At 38.3% G+C, this 23538-nt stretch overlaps 1 protein-coding gene across 1 annotated transcript in view; it reads left to right on the top strand.

The window, feature by feature from the left end:
• Nucleotides 1-23538, top strand: part of COL24A1 (collagen type XXIV alpha 1 chain) — a 129125-nt gene that overhangs the window by 73218 nt on the left and 32369 nt on the right. Inside the window, exons 25-36 of the mRNA XM_054384352.1 lie at nucleotides 5711-5764; nucleotides 7483-7536; nucleotides 8468-8521; nucleotides 9287-9340; nucleotides 15755-15808; nucleotides 16108-16152; nucleotides 16266-16310; nucleotides 17492-17545; nucleotides 20713-20766; nucleotides 21694-21747; nucleotides 21972-22025; nucleotides 23170-23223. Of these exons, the coding sequence (XP_054240327.1) occupies nucleotides 5711-5764; nucleotides 7483-7536; nucleotides 8468-8521; nucleotides 9287-9340; nucleotides 15755-15808; nucleotides 16108-16152; nucleotides 16266-16310; nucleotides 17492-17545; nucleotides 20713-20766; nucleotides 21694-21747; nucleotides 21972-22025; nucleotides 23170-23223 (630 nt within the window). The remainder of the gene's footprint in view (nucleotides 1-5710; nucleotides 5765-7482; nucleotides 7537-8467; nucleotides 8522-9286; nucleotides 9341-15754; nucleotides 15809-16107; nucleotides 16153-16265; nucleotides 16311-17491; nucleotides 17546-20712; nucleotides 20767-21693; nucleotides 21748-21971; nucleotides 22026-23169; nucleotides 23224-23538) is intronic.

The following is a 23538-nucleotide window of genomic DNA, read 5'->3' as shown; positions in this document are numbered from 1 at the left end:
TCACAGAAGCTGGTTACTTAACTTTAAGTTTCTGGATTCATCATGGGCTTTGTTTTGCTCCAGACTGAACTTGAATTCAGCATATACATATTCCATAATCCAGATATTTTGTATGAACATAGTATCACTTACCACTAAAGGAGCTCATTCTAATACAAATGGTAATAGTCACTAGCTCAAATATATAATCAATGATTATATGCTGCAGCGATGATTAATAAAAGAATTATGTTAACTATCAAATTGTAGTCAGGCACAAGCTGCAAGGATACAATAATAAAAATGTTCTTTGTGCCAAAACAGAGAATGTTACAGCCCTGTTACAGTGTTATAAAAAAAAAGTAATTATGGCCTATCATTGATTACCACTCCCCACACTTGCTGTTTTGATTATTTGCATGTGACATAGATGACATGAGATAACTGAGAACTAGCTTAGAAGATATTGCTAAAGATTTTTACTTGTGGATTGTAGAGTGTCTTCTGCTTTGTGTACATGCGTTTTACTAAATGAGCTTTGTATGCCCTTGATCCTATTGTACTACCTAACACGCACTGCATGGTTTAGGTCTTGTGGTTAAAGCTAACAGTCAAACAATAAGAGCAGAAGAAACCTTTTCAAACACACTGAGCAGAACTCACAGGAAGACCTTTCAAAATCCCTTCACTTTATCCACCACTGCAATCTGTAACGGTTAAGGGTTTTTTTAAGTAAATTGAAATGTACTAGCAGGAAGAGGATAGTTTTTCTCATATGTAGAAAATAGTTTTCCAGATGTGAGTCTTATTGCACAATACTCACTTCTGTATGCTTTGGATGCAGTTTTTACTGCTTCTGTTTGTTACAAGTAATTCTTATTTTCCTCACTGTGCTGACAGAATGCAAACTTTGGATTCCCAGATAAATCTGCTCCCCGATACTCAGTATTGGCTCTGGAGACACACATGATGACTCCAGGACATCTCTGGAATCAAACATGCTGCACACACAGAAAAAAAAAAAAAAAAAAAGAAAAGCAGAATACAAAGTACACATATTACTAGCTGCTGTGACAGATTTTGAGATGAAACCCAAAGGAAGGAATGAAGTAAAGCACCTGTCCTTCCTGATGCCTTGTGACAATGTTTGGTGACGGCAAATACAAAGAGGATTTGTAGAAATCACACTAAACATTGTGCAGTTATTGTACAATTTATTTAATGATGAAAGCAAAGAAAAATAAAAATTATGAAAATGTTGATAGAAAGTCCAGTGCCTAAAAGAAAGCTAGAGCATTTTGCTAATAAGCTGTCAAAAGAAGCTATAATAAATCTTGTAAATGTCAATTTCATAGCAAATTGTGACTTGAAGCACACGTGTGTATCTGCTGTTAATACCAAAGGCTTACATCAATATTTTTTCTTCCATTTCTCCCTTTTCTTACTCTTCCTGGTATCACCCATCTTCTGTCTTTGACTAATACATCTGTCACTGCTACCTGAGACGCCAAAATACTTACTAGTTTTCTGTAACAGCTTTTCCAGGGCAAGTACTGTTTAATATCTGCTTAGAGAAATACAGATGGCAGCTGTACACAAGCAGGGATGTTTCAATAGCAGGACGTTGGACCATAATGCTTTGTTATTCAGTCTAGTAAGTTGGGATATGTGCTGAAAGGCAGCTTTGTCAGTAGAAGCCATATTGTCCAACATTTCTTAGGTCAGATAAAACTGCTGACTCTCCACATTTCTGCTGAAGTAAATGTTCACTAGGTTCATAAGGTGAAAATTACACACATTTTACTACTAGATCAGGAATATGTCCAGGGTCAAAATTCAGGCACTGTTTCTTAACTACAAATACAGCAAAAAGTTTCTCTGTTAACAGAGTATGCTCTATTTAAAGGGAAGGATGGGCAGGTTCAGGCAGTGCTACCTGAAGCTGCAGTAGGACCCAGCACCTGCTCTTTGTAAGGTACTCAGTTAACTGCAGGACTATCAGGTTCCACTGAAGAGGGATTGGGTAAGATAGAGGTAAGGGACAGCAGGCAGAGCACATTTACACTGCTAATGAGACAAAATCTTTTGCAAGTCATGCCAAAGGAAACAACCTCTTCAGCTACTGAGACAATTGCCCTTAGATCTGGGGAAGGAAAATCTTGCTTTCCTGACATGCGTAACTGGGTTTTGTAAGCTTAGATCACATACTAAGCTTACTGCTGGAACGTGTCCAGAGAAGGGCCACCAGGATGATCAGAGGGCTGGAGCACCTCTCCTACAAGGACAGACTGAAAGAGTTGGGGCTGTTCAGTCTGGAGAAGAGAAGGCTCCAAGGAGACCTTATTGTGGCCTTCCAGTATCTTAAGGAGGCTACAAGAAAGCTGGTGAGGGACTTTTTAGGGTGTCAGGTAATGATAGGACTAGAGGGAATGGAAAAAAAATAGAAATGGGTAGATTTAGATTGGATGTTAGGAAGAAGTTTTTCTCCTTGAGGGTGGTGAGACACTGGAACAGGTTGCCCAGGAAGGCGGTGGAAGCCTCATCCCTGGAGGTTTTTAAGGCCAGGCTGGATGTGGCTCTGGACAATCTGATCTAATGTGAGGTGTCCCTGCCTGTGGCAGGGGGGTTGGAACTAGATGATCCTTGAGGTCCCTTCCAACCCAAACAATTCTATCATTCTACTATCTCGTGATAGTTAGCAAATATTTGAAAGCAGCTTCAGCATCTCGTAAAGCATCAGGGATGATTTAAGAAAATGATTCATTGCACAACTTTACCTGAACCTAAAACAGTTGCTTCTCAGGATTGCTGCTGTTTTGTAGAACTAGCATTTATCCAGACTGGGCTACATTGAATAAGTGCAAGATCATTCCAGTTTCTCCTTGCCACTTCCATTACAGAAGTTTAGCCCTTGGCCAGTACACTTCTGAATGAGAAATAACTGATGCTTATACACCTACTGAAAAATAATACATAATATAACTGTCAGCTGCAGCATGTACAACTGGTGTTAGAAGGACAAACTAAAATAAGCAGAGTTCATGAACACATATCCTGGAAAAATAATCTTCAAAGACCTGGAAAAGTTATATGTCAGCATTTTCCCAGTTGTTTTATCCCAGTTACAAATAGTTTTTCAAATAGCAGAAGACAAATCAAGCTGAAATAAGAAGTGCTTCCCCCTCACCAACTCCCCCAACAACCACCCCCACCCCCCCCACCCCCCAAAAAAAAAAAAGAGAGAGAGAGAAAGTTGCAGTTCAACAAAGAAAAAAAAAAGTTATATTTGGTCTGTCTGTGGCAGCTCCACAGCAGGCTGAAAATGGTTAGCCTGTGAGAGTGTGTGGGAAGGCAAACACACACTGAAGTGAGGCCATGTGCCTAGGAGTAGAGTTGTTTTTGAGAATAATTCCCATAAAGCAATTAGCACATCTCTTGCAAAAGTGAAAATCAGCTGGCTAGGCAGCAGGGGTGCTTAATTCATGGAAAATTCATGGAAACTGCAATTGGGGGGAAAAAAATGAAATGGGCTTTAACTGATATTTTCAGCATGCTCAAGAGGGGAGTTCTTTGAATTGCCATGAAAAAACTGAGCTTTGGGGATGTGCAACAAGAAAGGGAAGCCATAGGTCAAGCGAAAAGTCAGGTGAGGAAAAACCTTATTTTTCAAAGAATGGTGAATGCATGGGGCATTACCTGCTGCTTTCAGAAACCTATTGCATTCACGTTGATGTAAATTCTGTAAAGACTTTATGGTGAATGGTAATAATGATACTTCTGTGTCTGTTATACTTCTTGGTTTTACCCTAGATGAACTCATAGCTGTCTTCACTCTGGGAGGTTTTGTAGGCTAATCCTAATGTCACCTTCACAATCAGTGCTTCTTAGTAATTCCTTCCGTCAGAACAGAGCGACTGAGCCAGAAATACAATACTTTTGATTTGAAAAGGAGACTTGATCAAGGGCTGTATAGTAAATGTTTCACTCTTGGTGCAAGACACAGCTACCCATCTTTCTGATCTGCATCTTCAGTCCTACAGAGTGTGGCATTGGCTGGGATATAGGAGTGTCTCTGTGGAAGAAGAGAAGGTCTGAGTTACATCTTGGCTCTGATACATCTGCCCTTTCTGGAATAAGAGAATCAAAGTCATTAGTCGTTAGCCTTTTGAAACTATACCTTCACACTCTTTTATCTTGATGAATATGAGTACAGACTAATTCTTTGTTTCACAGATTTCTGCCTGGTACTGAGGCCCACTGTTGGCCGTGACTGGTAGCAGTAGTAGCTCACTGGGAGTTCATCATGAAAGTCTCTCATTCTTACCAGTGACGTCTGGATGTTGGCTGAGCCAGTATCACCAGCATGAATCTTTGTCTGCTACCAAGCCAAAAGACATCTCAGTTCTCACATCTACTACATCAGTCCAACAGCCATATTGATGACTGTTTAGCCACTTCCAGAAATAAGTTTGTGCCAGGATTGCCGGCCTCAAAGGCAGCTGTATCAATGGCTCATTGCAATCCATTTGAACTATGAGATTTGCAGGGTAGCTGGCAGTCCAGGAAAGTAGCAATCCTAAACTTTAGTTATTTTGCACCTGTTATGTTAAAGTTCTTGGACCTGAACTATATTGAAATGACACAGGTAAAAGCTACATATTTTAGTTTTTAAAGACAGAAATCTCAGACTGGAATGTTGTCTTTCTGCTATGAAATTATTTCTATCTAATAAATTACTACTAGGCTCTTGAAAGGAATATGAGCAAGCTAGTGATCTCAGAAGTTATGCTGTTTAAAAAGTCACTTAAGCAGTACATTTCTACACAAATAGAGACAGCAATACCCATGCGTGAATTGTATGTTTTAAAATGCAAATATTTGTTTATTTTTAAGGTGTTACAGATGTGGTGCTGTTGTGTATTGTGTCATTACTAAGAGCTTTCACATATCTGCCATCTTTCACGTGCAGTCACGCCGTGTACTCTGGACACCTATTTTTTTTCTTCAAGTTCACTGTATCATACTTTTCTTAGCTGGGATGTTGCACTAACTGGTTTTTGTTGTTGTGAGGTTTTTTGTTGGTGGTGGTTTTTTGTTGTTGTTGTTTTCTTTTAGTTTTGTAACATATGGTATTGCAAGCACTGGGAATAAGCTTTTGAAAAGTACTTCCTCTCCTATTTCCTATCCTCTGTGTTGGTACTTGTTCTATCCAGTAGAAATTTATGGGAGAGCCTCAGGAGAGAATTGCTTCATTTGTAATAGACTAAAAGACTCTGATCCTCTGACTGCAAAGGCATTGGGGGCTACAACTCTTGAAGTGAAAATTTTGACATTGCCTGATGCAGTATAATTTTTTTTATTGATCAGATTTTACTTTGTTACACTGAACTTTTTTCCCTGGAAACTTGTGGTCAGACAGAAGTGCCAGTAGAGAAATTATCACCTTTAATTATATGTTTGCAAAACTTGTAGGACTGCAAGACTGAGCTTAGTGGCAGATCTTAAGTATGTTGGTTAAATGAATATAATTTTTGTTCTAGCAGTAGCCATTTACTGATCCTCCTGCATGGACTGTAAGCCAGATTCCCCGCAGGAACATCTACACAAACAGACCAGCATTTCTCTGGGATGAAGAAACATGCTGTGCTCTGTTGCTGGGTTGCAGGTTATGTGCCAACCATGAACTAGTACAGACATTGCATTTATCAAACTCTGTTTACTTTTTGTACAGGGATCAGCTGGTTTACCTGGAGAAACTGGGCCATCTGGAAGCCTTGGTGAAAAGGTACAATAACATACATGACTACTCAGAAGCAAAAATCAGTTTCAAAACCATTGGGGTGATAAAATATTGGTGAGAGATCCTTTACTGACCACTGACAAAGCTAATATTCCTGTAGCTATTTCAGAGCACAGGAATGTAATAAATGGCAAGCCAAATGCTGTTATTTGATGTATGCATCTGGTGTCCTTGATTTTATTTGGCAGTTAGAGATGATAGATTTGATATTTTGTTCATATTAGGGCTCTGACTTTATTATCCACTGACACAGAAACTGACAGAAATTATACTTGTTTTATACAGTAGTTAATGGTTTTGCACTGCTACATAATGAAGACAACAGTAGAAAGGTAAAATCTGGCTGTATGCATTGAGTAAAGAAGACAACATTGTTTTGTCTGCTGTGCAGGAGCAGTTGTATTTATGAAAGCAAGGTTTGGCAGACTTAATGTGGGTAGAGCACTTCAAATAGCTTAAGCGTGCTTGGTGTGGTTTTATTTAGGTGAAGTATTTTAAAACTGAAAAACAGGAAACTATTACCGGACAGCATGTCAACTTCGATTATAATAAAAACATAATTCTTTGTCAGAATTATCCAGCACCATTTGCATTTCCTCCCTGCAGGGCTGAATTATTTCACCTAGACTGGTGGCAGCTATTCAGATATTATATTGAGAAAGTCTTAGTAAAATATTTAAAATTCCATGAAAATCTGATTATTATTCATATAATTTCTGAAAGGAAATACATCAGTGGAAACCAATCCTTGTTAAAACTGAACAGCTCTCATATGGTTATAATCATAATATCATCTTAGAATTCAGTGTCAAAGGATTCCTTTTCTGTATAATTATCCTTGGCACAACAAAAATTACCTTGGGATACTGCTGCTAGGAGGGAAAAGCTAGTAAAAATGAATTAATCTGTCACCAGCAAATGGAAGTAAGCTCCATCATGGTGCAATAATTGTCATTGCTATGCTGTTTCTGTAGAATTTATTTTCTTCCTCTTCACTGAATTAAAAACAGTACAGTGTAAACATGCTATGTGCATTTAAATGACAAACATACTTCCGGTATAATTATTTTAAAGAAACGTGTCTTTACAGTATGTAACATAGTGTTATCACTTTGTCATATGTACTATCTTCAATAAACAAAGTGAACAGACATTCTAACACATACTGTAGAAATGAGGGAGTGAAAACCAAAGTTTTTATTTTTGCTTGTTTATTGTGGTGAATTTTATGGATTAAAGAACATAACTACAAATATGATGCACCCAACAGAGACAAAAGGGTTCTGCTAGCTGCAGTTTGCGAGACTGATACAGTACCAATCTCTTCTTTAGTCTTTTAGGAAAAGAAAAAACAGAGAAACTCAGTTTTTATCATCTTCTCAAAATGAGTGGTCTTGTAAGAGGAAGGAGTGCAGAAATTCAAAAGTGTAAAAAAAATAAAGGTCACTGTGCTGTTTCTGAAGGGCGATCCCTGAACCAATAGTGTTGTGCAATGCAAACAGTGGTTCTCTTTAGCAAATAAATGTCTTATAGACTATGAGCTACAACCTTCATGAAAGACATTTTGGATTGCTCTGGTATCGTTGTTGTAGATTGGACTTGTTGGCCAGATACACCTGGCTTGGTGGACATGGAATGACTCAGGGAAAGAGCCCTCACTGTTTTGTTTGGTTTGGTTTTTTATTTTTAATCTTTTGTTAAAGGGAGAGCGAGGCAGTCCAGGACCAGTAGGTCCTCCTGGAGAGAAAGGTGTCATGGTAAGTCACAAGTAATGTAGAATCCATAATTATGTTACTTACAAGAGCAATTTACTTTCCAAAACAGTAAGAAATTATCACTCTTCTCACTGCAAAAAGTTGTACTCGTGATACTTTTTTCCTGGGAAATTTCATTTGGCTGCTTTATCCCCTCTGTGGAAATGATACTGCAGAGTGATCTACTGAATGAAGCAGCAGGGCAACTCAATTTTTTGAAAAATGGCTCTATACAGCTTTATATAAAAAAATTAAACAGGATTAGTTGAAAGGAGAGATAAATAAAAGAGGGAAAGTAAAACAATGATCTCCTGCGTAACACATGTTGTTTTAATATATAGACTGGTAACTAGCATAATCTCTAATTCTACTGCAGAACAGTACCCATACACTACCTTCAACCATCTGCTTTTGATCCATGGAAAGAATCTTTTTAGAGAGATTAGTAAAGGAGGATTTATCAGCATAGGATCCAATCTTATCTTTTTTTTTTCCAACGGTAAATAATACTTATTTCCATGGGCAAAACCAGTTAAACCATAGCAGTGACAGCCCTTCCCAGTAGTAAGTCACTGTAGCTTTTCAACAAGAACTGTTCTTGGCATTTTGTCTTGGCCAGTTCTTCACAACACCAGGATGTGGCAACTTCCTCTTCCCATTGTCAAAGTGCTGAAGTTTGAAATAAATTTAGGAATCAGTAGCTTTTGTTTCCACACATCCCTGTCAGCTAGTGTCTGTGTGTGGGTTGCTTTAATGATTGTTGTGATATATGCAAACAAATGCCTATTTTTTAGACAAAATTTTGGGAATAAATTTTGCAAGATTAAACATTTTATTAACTTACCTCCATTTTTTTCAGGTAGGTTAAATGGATTTATTGTTGTTATGGTAATTTTGATAAAACTGTTCTGTATTTTCTGTATTTCAATTCTAGGGCTATGAAGGACCTCCAGGAGGCCCTGGACCTTTGGGGCCAGAAGGATTACCTGTAGGTATAGAATGGTGTTTTGGGTTATCATAAAGTGTACCATTTTCAAATTGTTTCGGTTTTTGGTTTGGTTTTTGGTTGTTGGGTTTTTTTCTTTGCTGAAGCTAAGAATGGTTTCTAATTCATACTGCAGTGTGTAAAACTGTCATGAAAATTTACCCATCCAGACACAAAGTCTGCCTGCCTGTTCTTTACCAAGATGATCCATGAGAGATAGAAATAATTAAAACATCTACTCATTCATTTCAAAATTACTCAGTTGAGGCAAGTAAAAGAGTATAATTTTTAAAGGGTGGCTTATAAATACACAGCAATTTAGGTGTTAATTCATTGATGCCTAATATAAATACATTCATTACATGTTTAGTTTCAGTGTTAAGGAAAAATAAATTATATTCTAATTTTCTGTGTATAGTTGTGTTATAATTTGGCTACTCTGGGTCTTCAGGACAGATAAAAAGTGAACCTTCTGTCAGAAATCATTAGGTTATTTTTTAAAATAATGTTGCTGAAATCCAAATATCCTTTAGCCATTTTGGGACGTTGGACAGAAGTACTTTTTCCATTGTCGCATTATGATTTCTTATGATAAAGTTACATTAAGTCTCTTGTTTAGATTTTTCTAGGTAAGTTCTACTAGCACAAGTAATTGAATTTGAATTCTGAGTGGAAGTGATTGATCTGTTGTGGTTACTTTGGCTTTTGTCTTGCAGTTTTCAGAGATCTGTATATAAAAGACAATTAATAAGTCTGTTTGACATGTAGGGACCTTCAGGGACAAGAGGACCACCAGGACCACAGGGACTTAAGGGAAGAAGAGTAAGTAATATTGCTGTTTCATGGTACTTTGAGAGTAGTGTGTTGCCACTATGAATCTGATGTGTAACCTATGTACAGTTGCTTGCTTCCTTTGAGCTCTGCTGTCTGGACTCAAGCCATTTGCACTGAAATCAGATGATACCTGGATTTCCATTTCACAGTACAGTTAAAATGGGGCTGAGATTTCAGCTGAGAGCAGGACCAGGATAAAAATTATCAATGGCTTTATTTTCTCTATACATAAGTATGGAAATGTTGGCATTTATGACTACTACTGGACTGTTTCAGTGTTTTAAGGACTATTTTCTTTACCTGCATGTTGTTTATGTCATTAAAAAAACCCAATCAAAATCAACTAAATGGACTTCCAAAAAAAGAAAAAACAAAGTCAGAGGATAGTACATGCTAGAATCTCAAACCTCAGATTAGGTAGTCCTTTCCATTTCATGCATGTTTATCAGGAGAAAGATAACTATTTTTTCACTGTATACAAAACACTAATCTAAGGCCCACTTAAGTGAGGAGGAAGTCTGTACATGCATTTCGTCACAAAGCACAAAATCAGTATCAGTGAACGTGTTGCAGTTTGTTACCTGGGGATGGTTGGGTACATGGTTTTCAGAACCACTTTCCTCCATGAAGCCTACCAGTCCCTTGCTCTTCCTGTCTGGCACTTTTTTGGTCATGTTTGTGCAGTCTAAGCTCAAGATGCCTGCAGAAAGCAGAATCCACCCACAGTGATTAGCTCAGTGAACTCTATGAAGAACTGATGTATAAGCAGGAGCGTATCATCTAGCAGAGAAGTAGCTTGAGAAGTGTTCAAAAGGTGCTTAGACCTGAGAGTTCAGTGGAGGGAGGCTCTAGGGGCTCATGGGAGCCCTACGTGCATGACTAAGGTAGACTTCTGACAGGAGTGGATCTTGTTGCTTTGGTTTAGAGTAGCAAAGGGAAAAACAATCTTCTTCCTTCACAGGCAGACTTGATAATGGAAACCAAAACAGAAATTCAAATCAACTGTGAAAGAGAAAAAAAAGGTAGTAACTTGGCACCATTTTTTCTTCAGTGGCCTGATTTAGTGAACCGAATGAGTACCTTACCTCTCTGGGATTTCAGTTGGAGCATGTCTGAAAGCAAAATACATGCTGAAGTGAGCCAGTGGCATCAGATGAAGAATATACACATACAGTCATTTTCACTGTAAAGTGCTGATGTTTGAGCTTCATCTAAAAAGGAAAACTACTTGGGCCCTATCAGTCCACCAGAATTTCAGTTTGACTGGTGTCCCAGAGAGTGCAGTGGCTTAGAAGGCTAGTTCAAAGATAATTTGATGTAAATAGCTGTCCCTGAGACAGGTATTTAAATGCTGCAGGTTGTATTTTAATTCCTCTGGGTGTAGTATTCCTCTCTAAACTGTTCCTAGCAAGACCATTTGGCAGTATCACCAGAGCTGGAATCATTGCCAAGATATTGACATGAATGTGCGTCCTTCTCTGCAGGCTCTCTTCCTTCCCAAAAGCATCTGCTACCTGATGATTGGTTTTGTAGGGGAATGACTTATTTCCATTTTGACTCTATTTTGAAGGTAGAAGACAGTTTTTATTTAAGGAGTGTCACATCTTCTGCCAACTGAGAGGAATTTTTGAGGGAGTCTTTCTCTGTGATTTTGGCAGCCCTTCATGGAGTACATTGCTTATAATTAAAAATCACTCAAAATAAATCCCAAACATCCCGAGCTCTGTGGAAGTCCCAGTTTGGAAATGTGGTTTATGCTCTTGTTTCCATCCAGCATAACTGGAAATGCTTCATGGAAGGGGCTCTCAGAGCAGACCTGAGTCTTCAGGCTCTGCAAAGAAACTCCCACTTAAGCCACTGAAAATTTTGTTTGCTTTCAAGAGCAAAATATTAGACCCAAAGTAGAATCTTGTATAAGGAAAATATCTGGGGGCACCTGAAACCTGGGGTTTATCACTGGATTCAGACAGAGAAGTGTCAGAACCCTGAGCTCTGTGTTGCAGGCCTTGGAAAAATGCATACCATAGTCATATACAGAAGTTAAGTAGAAGCATATGAAAAATCCCCTTTGTTGTGTGCTGAAACAGGAACGTATCCCATCTTCACAGCTGGAATCTGCAGGAAGCCTTAGGAGCACTGACCTGTCTTCTGCACTGTCACAGAGTAGAATTCCTTCGTCTCATAAATTCTGGACCTTTCAGCAACCGGTTCACATCCAAGATTACCCAGCAGCCTACTTACGCCTGAGAGTATCCAGCTGCTTATTCTCTAGTACACCCAGGAGTTATGGACAGCTAAAGGCAGGCTGTCTAGGACTTTATGGAGTCTCTTGCTGCCATGAGATTTGGGGGGGATATGCTGTAGTGCTAGCACAGAGCTTCCTCAGCTCACGCTCAAGAGCTGATGCACTTCAGCTGGAACCATGTGGAAGGTTGGGTCCTTTTGTGACCCACATTTTATTTTTTAATTTCATGAAAAGACAGAGGGAGAACACTGTTTTGTAGGTACTTCAATGGCAGAATGACACTCGAAGAGTAGGGGTGGGAATATCTGCCTCTAAAAAAAAGGAAGTTCTCTCTGTGATCAGAAAGCAGAAATACATTCATCTTGAAGACATATTGGTTGCAGCATAACAGCTCTGAAGCCATTGTTGCATGATTTTTTTTGTAGCTCATTTGCTAATGCATGGAGAAGAAAATCACAATGTCAGAGAATGGTTTGTTTAGCTCACATGATAATCTCCAATTAGTACCACTGTAGCTTTTGAGAGGAAGAGGTCCTGTATCATTACATTAATTTCATGAGTAAGAACTAAACAAATTCCTGATAGCTGCCACTGCTGTTAGCAGCTTGCAACCTTCAGGCTGATGTTTGTTTTTTTTAAACTCAAGAGCTGCGATTTTTCCGCTTGGTTTTTCCTGAAATGCAGCTCAGGAAATTCAATTCTGAAAACTCAGATAAATGGCATAGTGAAGTGCTGTAGATCTGGGGCCAGGCATCCGCACCTTGTTGCCTGGCCCCATATATCTGTAGCAGCCAGTATGGTTAGCTCTTCTTCACCTGTGTCTGCACTGGCACAAAGAACCTCAATTAACGAAGGACATCAGTGCTCAGCTTTAATGAGTGATATCTTTCATACTTCTCAGAGCAGGGAGTGGGGAACCTAGAAAAATGTGTGTGCGTCAGAGTTATGTGAAACAAGGGGCCAATGTGCTTTGTGGCACATCAATAGCTGAGTATGTTTATCTGGCTTAATTGTTCAGTGGAACAATGTTCTCCTGTGGCCACCACTGAAAAAGAAAAGTGGCTACCTAGTATGCTTGATATCTTCACTCTTACATTTAGGAGGCAGGATGAGAGAGAGAACATTCTTGCTGCCTTTGATTAACTTTTTCTCAGTTTATCATCCTAAAGTTTTCAATGTATTTTAGAAACAAAGCTGAAACCATGCCAAAGAAAAAAGTAGGAGCAATTGTTTGGCAGCCTTAGTGCTCAATTCTGTTGCAACCTAAATTCAACAACAGCAAGCAAACTGTGTATATCTCTTTCTGTACTAGCTATAGTAGGAAGTTATGCAGATTCAATTAAACTATGCCAATAAAGAGTCACATCATACTGTTTATAGGATTGTTATGGTGTGCTTTTGTTAAACTATTAAAGTGCCCTTCCCTGGGGATCCTGCACTCTCTTCTGTGGCTGGCTAAAGGCAGGCATGGCCCAGAATCACAAACTGAGCATGGTGTTGGCTTCTGTTACTTTGTTTTCAGTACAAAGTCATGTAGTAGAAGGTTGATGATTTGAATGGTAGGCCTCTTTTCCTTATTAGTGACCAAATCAGTTGTCATTCTCTTCCTAACGATTGGGCTGTTGGTGTGAACTCCTTTGGAGAACTGCATGATTAGCAGAAAGGTTTTTGGTGTGTTATGTGCATTCCACAGACTGAGAATCCTGTGCAGTCTCCTGACAGCACTGTTTCTCAAACTATGGGCTTATGACCCCCTTTGCAATTAAAAGGAATTCACAGGTGTTCAAAGAATTTATTTGTTAATGTCATGGAAAAAAGAAAAAAACATAGAAAGAAATGTCTTTATTACACAAACCTTTATAGTCAAAATGTGTCCCTTTATCTTGCGATTCTCTTCCCTGATCAGTCCTGTGGAGGATGCAAAAAGACAAATGACAGATCACATACCTAAAAAAAAGAATCTGAGAAACACTAAAAGTATGCTGCAATTGTTCAGGTTAACACTCTCAATCTCCCCCTTCCTGTGTTGCTCTAGATGATTTCTCTGTAGCTTTTCTGAGAGTGTCTCCCCTTTTTTATCTTCCAGCTTAATGACCCCTCCTCACTCCATCTCAAAGTTTCCCCCTCTCCCTTCTCCTGTTCTTTGAGACATTTCACCTGAAAGGAATATGAGATCACGGGACTCAAAACCTGCTTAGTCTGCCCTGAATTTTTATTGCAAGCCATTTTGTGTGCGTTATGAATATCATAGTTACAGAAAAAGTGCAAACCATTAATCTGATGCTAATTTGATCAAGATGTTTATCTTTTTTTTACATTATGTTATATAATAATTTGGTCATTTGGTTTACACAGTTACATGATCTTAATGTGAGACTCAGTCTTGTTCTCTTAAAGGCCTCCATTACCCTTGAAAACACCATTTGTGTTTTGGTTCTGATCTCTGGGCACATGGAAATAAACATGAGTTTTTTCATAAACTTAATATCCTTGGGTTTGGGACCTTTCTTATTGAGACCCATGTAGCAATGCAGAGCGTCATCTTCTGTAGCCTCTCTTCTCCTCTAGCTTGAAAAAATGCCCATAAATACTCATTCCTGGCTTAGACCAAAACAAAAAGGTGGCCAGGCTAACCCAGTGATTGCTTCACAACAGATGTTCCCCAAACTATTGAAGTATCAAAAGTCTTCAGACAGCTTTCTGTGCCTTTCATTTTCCTGTGTTCTTTGTGCTCCCTTGTGCTGGCCAGAAGCAGCAGTGCTGAAATGCTGGCAGGTAAGTTTCTCATGGGGTATTTCTGGCTTTGCCAGGAGTTGTAAGGTATATCAGCTCACAGGAAAGGCCTTTTCTTGACATTTCTCCATTGCAAGAGGAAAGCTTAAAAGACTCTGGATATACACTGTTCATGAGTTACCAGTCAGACATTCCCACTGTAGCTGCAGAAAGAAGCATGTATCTGTTCTGACAGAGGTTTTGATGTGTATCAGTAAATCCAAGTCAGAAAGACCAGAATTCTGCTATGTTTTGTCTCAGAAAAAAATCAGCTGTGACATTTTTGAGGGGAAAGTAATTCACAGGCATTTTAGAGGGGAAAGTAATCTAAACAAATCAGATGTGCTTCCAACAAAACCATTTTACACATCTCTATTAATACCTATTAGAACAGTATTACAACTCTCTGGAAATCAGTCATGATTGTATGCCCTCCACTATATACTGTCACCCAAGATGTAAGGTGCTCTGCATCTCAGAAATACACTCTCAAAATGCAGATTGTTTTCCTCTAGAAACTGCCATAGCAGTGTAGTAGTTCTGTCTGATCCCAGCCCAGATTCCACTAGAAAAGATATTTTGTCTCATCCTCCCACTGCATACTGCTCTAAAGAGCCTGGTTCTGTGCAGATACTTATTTAGCTCTTGCTTTAAAGTGGTCATTTGTTTTAGGATGTTATTAACTGGTTTTAGTTTTATTTTCCATACCCAAATAGTCATGATGTTTAGTATTATGGAAATAACCTCTTAATTCAGCATGAATAAAAACATTCGTTTCCATTTTGCTTGTCATCTGTTTTGAGGATTTTTCATTCACTTCTAAACAAATCTCAAATAATCCTGTGTTGGTTGTTAAATGTCAATTTACAAAGAGACGTTTCAGTCTAACCATAAAACAATTCGTTATGCAAGATTATAAATTGCTTTTAATCTTACCTCAAACTGATTTAGTAATGGAAAAAAATTTATCTGCCTGTTTTAGAATCTTACTAGCAAGCTGGATTTTTGCAGATACAACTTACAATATACTTAAAAGCAAGTACTCCATGTAACTACTGCTCATCTTGTAAATTCTTGTAAATATATGTCTGTTGCACACATAAAAAATGGATGGAAAAGAGAGCTGAAAATAGTGGTTTGAAAGCTGCCTCTGAAACCCAGAACATTTTGTTTACACATTTTTCCAAAAAAATCTTTCTTCTTAAGTTTGTATTTTAGCATGCCAGATACTTATTTTATTCTCTGAAGATTTATTTCACAAGTAATATGCAATGAAAATTGGGGGTTGTGCTAACAAATATGTTTCCTCTCTTATGTTGCAGCATCTTGATGATAGCTAAATATAATACATAATTAATATTCTGAATCACTTGTTCAATATTCAGGGACCAAGAGGTCTAGATGGTCCTCCAGGAGAACCAGGAACACAAGGCATTAAGGTGAGTGCTTGAATTGCTCAGTACTATACAAAACATTGAGACTTGGCCATAGCAGATAAAAAAAAAAAAAAGAAAGCAATCAGAAAACCAGCCCAGCAAGTTAGAAGCCATAAAGTTCCATATAATCCAGGTGATTTTCAAATGTCTCCCTTCCTCAGGCACTTTATTACTATGCTGTAAGCCCATCTAAGCCTGAATCTGTACTTTGTGCAGTTGCCCAGCATGTAAACTGACAGCAAGTCTATGCAGCTTATACAGGAAATGCACACAGAATTCACACATTGTTGGTTATTTATCAGGGAGAAAGAGGCGATCCAGGAAAGAAAGGAGTTCCTGGGCTCATCGTAAGTATGGGAGCCAAGCTCGTAGTAAGCCTTAACAAAGTTACAACTAAGTTCTGAGCTGTTTATGGAAATTATCTGAAGCCAGCACTGTCTTTCAATTCTTCTTTGACAAGGGTAAAGCTGGAAATCCAGGAGAAAGAGGTGATCAGGGTGCACTCGTGAGTATGAATTCTCTAGTACTTCTACCAAAAAAAATTCACAAAACTTCATACATTGTTTCACACTCAGATATGAGCGAGTTTCTTTACTTTAGAGCACCTGGAAAACTCAGAATGGTTTGCATTTATTCACACAAAGAAGCAGGGACAGAAGTGAGAATAATTATGAATGCACTCTAATCTGTGACAAGACCAGTATTTTCATGGATGGTGGTCCACAGGATAGCAAATTGCAGAAGAGATGGCCATTATAGTTAGTAGGGGGCATCCTAGAAGATGCTTTCATTTTTTTCATTTTACTGTAATTTCAAGGGAGAAGGTCGTTATAAAATAGAAAAAAAGTACTTCAATAGATTTTAGAGTAGATACTTTCAGTGGTGGGATAAACATAGTAAAATATTTTAAATGTGTACCATGTATAAGAGAACATTTCTCCTTTGAGGGCTTCTTCCAATGGAAATCTAACGTGCAATTTGGGCATTTGTTTTAAAAATTCAAATTATGTTGGATCTTCAGTAAGGAAGGAAGCAGAAAAACAGAAACAAAGCTTTACTGGTGGTCTGTGCTGAAATTGAGACTCAAAATTTTTCTGCTCAGATGCAGGAGGTTGTTGCCAAGACACAATGGATTTTCATTTCTTCTTCATTCACTAGGACTTTTAGATGCATTTATATATACAGAAATTAATAAAGCAAAACCTATTAGGTTGACATTATGGCAATTATTTCATATACTGCAAAGTACAAGATACTGCTACAGGTAGTACAAGATACAACTAGGAGTTTCTAGGAGTATGAGACAGATATGCTATGAGCCAGGCTGAGCATAAAGTGGGCTGTGAACCTTACTGATCATCTTAAATACAGTTTGTAGGGATAGGAAACTCAACATTGTGTTTAGGCCCATTGTGCACACACAAAGCAGCACATGAGTCCAAGGAGCCTATGTAAAAGAAACAGAGGAAGAATTTTTTCCAGGGCTTCCACACCTGCCACAGGAGGTAGTATGTGGCAATGCATGTCAAGCAGTAGAAAAGGCTGCATGTATTTCTTGACTGTTTCTGAGAAAGTTACTGAGTGAGCAGAAATACAAGAGGAAGTGGTTTTCCACAGAATACAAAACAGCTTGTTTCCGTTGATTTTTTTTTTGTTTGTTTTTTTTTTTTAATTTTACTCTTCCAGGGTTTACTTGGGCCTCCTGGAACCACAGGAGACAGAGGACCAATGGGAGAGCCAGTAAGTTGATCCTTATACAGGCTTAAAATATTTTCCACATATTATGCTGAATTCCCTGATAAATTAGGCACTGTTTTACCAAGTTTCACTGTTGCCGGCTGTGGTTAGATAGGAAATGTGGAGTAATCATTCCAAATCTGCAGGGCAAGAGTCTTTCTCCCTTGCTTAGTGTAATTTATGAACAAGGAGACATGTTAATCATGTTAGGAAGCACTGTAGTAAGAACACAGGAGGTTCCACCTCAACATGGGGAGACAGTTCTTTATGGTGAGGGTGAGGGAGCACTGAAACAGGCTGTCCAGAGAGGTTGTGAAGTCTCCTTCTCTGGAGACTTTCAAAAACCACCTGGATGCATTCCCATGCAGCCTGCCCTAGGTGATCCTGCTTTGGCAGGGGGGCTGGAGTCAGGGGGTTGGACTCAGTGATCACTGGAGGTCCTGTCCAACCCCTAACATTCTGTGATTCTGTGAGGTGCACAACATAAAAGATCATGACAGAATCTGGACTGCAATGTTGTGTGGCTTTACACTGTGTTGAGGTAGTCATCTACCTTATGGATTGTGTAAATGTAAGTGCCAACACAGATACTAGTGGTATGTTTTTTTCAAGCAGATTTTAGGATAGTTATTCAGGAACTCAGGGACCACATCTATTTGGCAGGTTAAATTTTCAACAGAAAAGACTGTTAAAATAAACCTCCAACATTTCCTCTGCTGAATGGTTTCTTGTTTTGATTGTTATTATTTCAAAGCCATGCTCACTTTTTTGTGGCTAATATTGTAATAGAAGATCACGCAGAACCTGCATCAAATATACACAAAGTGCTGTAAGATGTAGTCACAACAGGAATAGTATTGCATCATTATTACTGGGAGGAAATCAGGTTGTATAAATACAGTGAAAGAGTGTGTGTTGTCCTAGGAAAAGTTCAGAGAAGGCTGATATTTTATAGTGCAGAAATCTAATAAAGTTGTCCAAATCTTTGTGTTTTCTTTGCTTCTGAAAAGTTAATTTTGCACATGAAACGACATACAGTTAGTTTAAATCCTGTGTGGACTGTTGATATAAAGTATATTATTTCTACAAGTTATTAATATTTCTAAAGTTATTAAGTATTACTTCTACTAAACCATAGGCTGCCATGCTTACCAACTTTTTTGGTGACTTTTCTTTTGGATATAAATTGCCTTTTTAACTTGAGTTGCCAGCTATAAGAGTGGCAAAATATTTCAATAGAATGCTTTTTCTAACAGTTATTGTTGTATTCCTGTCACTTTCTGGCTTGCTTTTGTTTTATCTAATCTTCATATTGTGACATCTGAGAGCCTTACAGTGCAAGGCTTATACTTAAAATTCCTGCTATTTTCTGGTCAAGTCTGAATTTTCATATATTTAGAACGACAATCAGTATTATCTAATCTAAGTGGTCCTCTTTTGAGCAACCTATGTTTCTGTTGTGCTCATCAGTGTAGAATCTGCATGTGCAGTGTAGAAGAAAAGCTTATCCTGGAAGGAACAGGGTACCCTTCCTTACAAGTGCTGAAAGAGTAAAATGTCTTTGGAAAGCGGTCTGTCAAGTTAGAAAGAAGTGTTGAGAACGACACAAGATGTTATGAAATGAAATGTATGGCTCATTTTTAGCTGCCCCACCAATCAGCTTGATTTTGTCTTCTGTTGGCTAGTCACTACATGAAAGTCAGCTGCTGAAGCAGTTTCTCTGACCCTGCCAATAGTTCTGCATGGATCAGAAATAAGTTAATTATTAGTAGAGAAGCAGAGAAATAAGGAATTACAACTATTTGTAATAACAGGCTTGATCTAAACTGCACTACCTACTTGTTAGGTATTTCAGTAAAATCATTTTTTGCAAATTACCTGCTGTTAATGATTAAAAGGAGTCCCTACATTGCTGCAAATTTTTGGCATCTGAAATTGCCCGGAAGTCTTGGGGGTAAAATACATTACCAATCCAACAAGCTTAGCTTGGTGGTAATACAAAGAAATGCTTGACTTGTGAATCAGGCTTTGTGACACTTACCTAGCGGAGTATCGTGGAGTTGCTGCAAATGAAAACCAGTGGACTTAGTTTAGAACCAAGTGAACTCTCAACAGGAAATTAACTGCAGTTTCAGTTGTTCACACTTAAATGAAACTATAGGATAAAATATATGCATCTGGTGAAATCCTCTCAGTACTATACTGTTTACATTATTGTTCCAAGGGAAGAATATTACTTGCATTACTGCTGCCAAGTCATCAGGAAGAGCAAAACCATATGCATAATCTGTAAGAGGAAGCAAAACAAAAAAGAGTAAATATTTGCCTGAAAGGGTTCTATCATAAATATAGGTAGAAGCATCTTTCTGTTGCATGAGAATAATACATCAACAAAATGTTTTGAATTTAGAATGTGCTTAAACACAGTCCTTAAGAAGTAAATGGATATGAACTTCATGAAAGTTCAAAGACTGGGTACATCCAGAATGTTGATTTGTCCTGACATACGTAGACTCTATGGAATCAGCTGTAAGATGTTACAGGCGACCTCTATCCACAGCATACAAATGCCGCCCTGAGGAAAGATGCATAGTCTAATAGGTGCAGAGAATTTGAGCATGTTGCTTAGGAAGATCCCTATGTGTTACTGCAGTAAATTTATTATTTATGGTAGGGCATATAAGAAAATGCACACAGTATAGTCACTAATATTACCGAAAAGGCTCCAGTCCACTACACTTCAGTGACTGTCCTGTATAAACATTGCTAAGTCCATAGTGAAGCATACAGTAGTTGTTTTCAGTTAATTCCACACCAGACTGTAGGCTTTTCCACAAAGCAAACCAGACAGTCTAACAAACCTTAATTAAACAAAGTCTCAGTTAATCAAGAGGAGAGCTTAGTTTAGATAATAATTCTGGTCTAAGAGAAAAGACATCTGCGCTATTATTTGAAATGTGCTCTTTCAGTGTGTCAAGACTGGCAGTGAGGTCTTCAGTAGTGTATGCCATCATGTACTTACACACATTGTTGCATGTTGGAGCAAAGACAATGAAATATACTTCTTTATGCCAGTTGGAAGAATTCTGAGGAGACTATACGAGGTCAAGACTATACAGTATAATTTAATGTTAATTGAATGATGCATACAAGATTTTGTTTAATGCCAGGGTCCAAGAGGACAACCAGGCGATGCTGGCCCTATTGGGGAAACAGGGTTTGAGGTGAGCTTTTAACCTTTTGCATAGCAATTACAACACTCAAGCAACTGAGTGAGCCTGGGAAATGTGTTTAGAAACTGTTTTATTTACTACAGCTGACATCAATACCTTGAGCCATCGAGAGACTCTCCTACTTAAAGCTACTAAAAAAACCTACCAACTTGCAAATAACTTTCTCTTGTGACCTTTGTCTTTGGGCTTACATTCATGATATCTGCACCTAAAAAGTGCAAATTACTCTTTTTGCAAACAATAGAACAGCATTAATCATACGTCCTTGCAAATGGTAGATGGAAAAAAAGCAGCTGCAGGCAGTCTTCTTTTGCTTCTGTATTTTCATTTTGTTTTTAATATCTCTTTGAAAGAAATATGACAGAATGTATTAGCCACATTTGCAGTGAAGTAGCTGAGGGATGAGCTCACTTAGAACAGAAGAAATTTGGTTTGTTCAAAGAAATGTGCTTCTGCACTCATCCAAAATCCAGTCTTCTGACTATTTATAAAAAGGTTTAAATGCAAACTTTACAAGAAGCAGTCTGGTACTGTTAACTCTTTAAGGGCTGAATACTCTAAAAAGGCCTTTGTTCTTCAAAGGCTATATCTACTTGGCTCCAAGCCTAAACAGTCAGACTTACAAAAGACAGATGATTGCTCAACCTGCTAGTAATTTATGATGGAAGATAGGGGCTTAGTGGTAGTGCTGAGTGTTCAACATATTCCTGACTCATAGCATGGTTCCTGAGCTCCTCCTATATTCTCCTTTCTTTTCAGCTCTAGTAAGAACAAAGAACTGTGTTTTAATTTGTTTTTCAGACATTCATCATTCCCCATGTCTCATGCCATTTTTCTGCTTCAATTTTCTCTATATTATTTGGTGTTGCAAAAGTATTATTGGTGATCATGTGCAAAAGTAGCTCTTGTACCATGCAGGGACCTCCTGGCCCTGAAGGAGAACCTGGCCTGCAAGGAGAACCAGGCACAAAGGTAAATGTTGGCATCATTTTCTTGTGTTGTTTAAATCTTCAAATTTCATAAGGGGAAAGCAAATCAGAGTGATCTGGTTCACTAAACAAGTAGGTAGTGATACAGGAAATAAGCCAGTAAGAAATACTGTTATTATCATGAGGACTGCATCATCTGTAAACCCCACCATTGTTAGCAATACTGTCCTTAAAATCCAATTATTTATTTTTGTTGTGGTATTTTAGGGAGACACTGGACCTGCTGGGAAGGCTGGAGAACCAGGCATCCAAGGTTTAAGGGTAAGCTGTGGATACAAACCTTCTTCCAAAAAGGAAAGGATGTTACAAACGTGTCGGAAATACAGGTTGAGAAATCTTGATTTATTGGAAGAATACAATAAGAAGCTATTTTCTGATACCTTAAACAAAAAAAAATGTGATTTGTAGCAAGGTTATTGATTATAGTGTTGAAATATTTTTAAGTGCCTAGTGTCAATAAGAGACATGAGCAAGTGGTTTGAGCATGAAAGTAAATCCAAGGGTGTCCAGCCCTGTTGTTAAGATGATAGCATGCAATAGTTCTGTGCACAGATACCTAGTCCAGGCGAGATAATGGGAACAGTATAGTGTCAGCAGAGCATGGAATAGACCATCTAAAAGGTACCACCATCTAAAGCACCTGATTTGCATCTAGTGCTGTGGGTGGATCATTTGGCACTTGGTTTTACCTGCACTTGTGCCTCTTCTTCCTGTGCCATCTTACAACCCTTATCTGACTGAAACTGTTGCCTACTCTGAAGGCTGAAAAAAACTTTCAACATGCTGGAAAAGGTTTTATCCAGGCTGTTCTTAAAAGAGCATAAACTATGTCCTTTCAGACTTAAGTCTTACCATCTTTTCCTCCTGCCCAGAATCTTCAGTGAGGTGCATTACACAGTTTTTTACTATCTACATAAAAAGTTGCAAGCTGCCAGGGTCTTTACCTGTGAAAGACAAATATTCTAAAATGCCTAAGTGCCAATACTGTTGGTGAATTATTAGTTTTCACTACATGTACCAATATAGCAGATATTTGCATAAACATGGAGGTTTCTGGACAGAATAGGTGTGTTTTTGAGGTTACTGTAATTACATGTTTTATACTCTGAAACCAAAAAATCTCAATGCCACTGTTCAAATCCCCAGTGTTATGTGGACATAGTATTGCCTCATTTTTCTAATGTTGATCATCTTTTATGTTTTTCTGTGTTTGATATTCACATATTTGTAACTATCACTGTGCATCAGTGAAAAACTAAGATAAATAAATTATAACAGCAATATAAAAGTTGTCCAGAAATACAATAAGCACGTGTAAAACTAGTCTGAGTTCTTCCAAGGTGATACTTTGATGTCAAGAAATGTAGGCAATAACTTTGTTTCGAACTGTTCCTTTCTCTGTAAGGGTGAACCAGGACCTCCAGGAGAAGATGGTGTTCAAGGAAAAGATGGCCCAAAGGTACATTCAGGTTTTGTAGCAGACATAAAGCAGCCTATTAACTTAAGGATGCAAATATCTTTTCTTTCTCTTATTTCACTAGGTCAATGGACCCTAGTTGAGTGCACTTAGCTTTAACAGGAGGCCCTGTACATTGTAGGCTTTCCTGTGCAGTTTAGGCACATACCTGTCTCACAAGGGCTGTCAACCTGGATGGCTTGACAGAGAAGGGCAAGCTGTAGAACTGAGTACAGGTTATTTCTGTGATGACTATGTTGTTGGAGAGAACGAGTCCAAGGATGATCCATTCCCTGCATTGAATCAATGCTGTGCCAG

The sequence above is a fragment of the Indicator indicator genome, chromosome 10, assembly GCF_027791375.1.
Source record: "Indicator indicator isolate 239-I01 chromosome 10, UM_Iind_1.1, whole genome shotgun sequence".
NCBI lineage: Eukaryota > Metazoa > Chordata > Aves > Piciformes > Indicatoridae > Indicator > Indicator indicator.
Note: the sequence above shows the minus strand (reverse complement) of the source record. Positions and strands in the feature narration are given on the sequence as shown.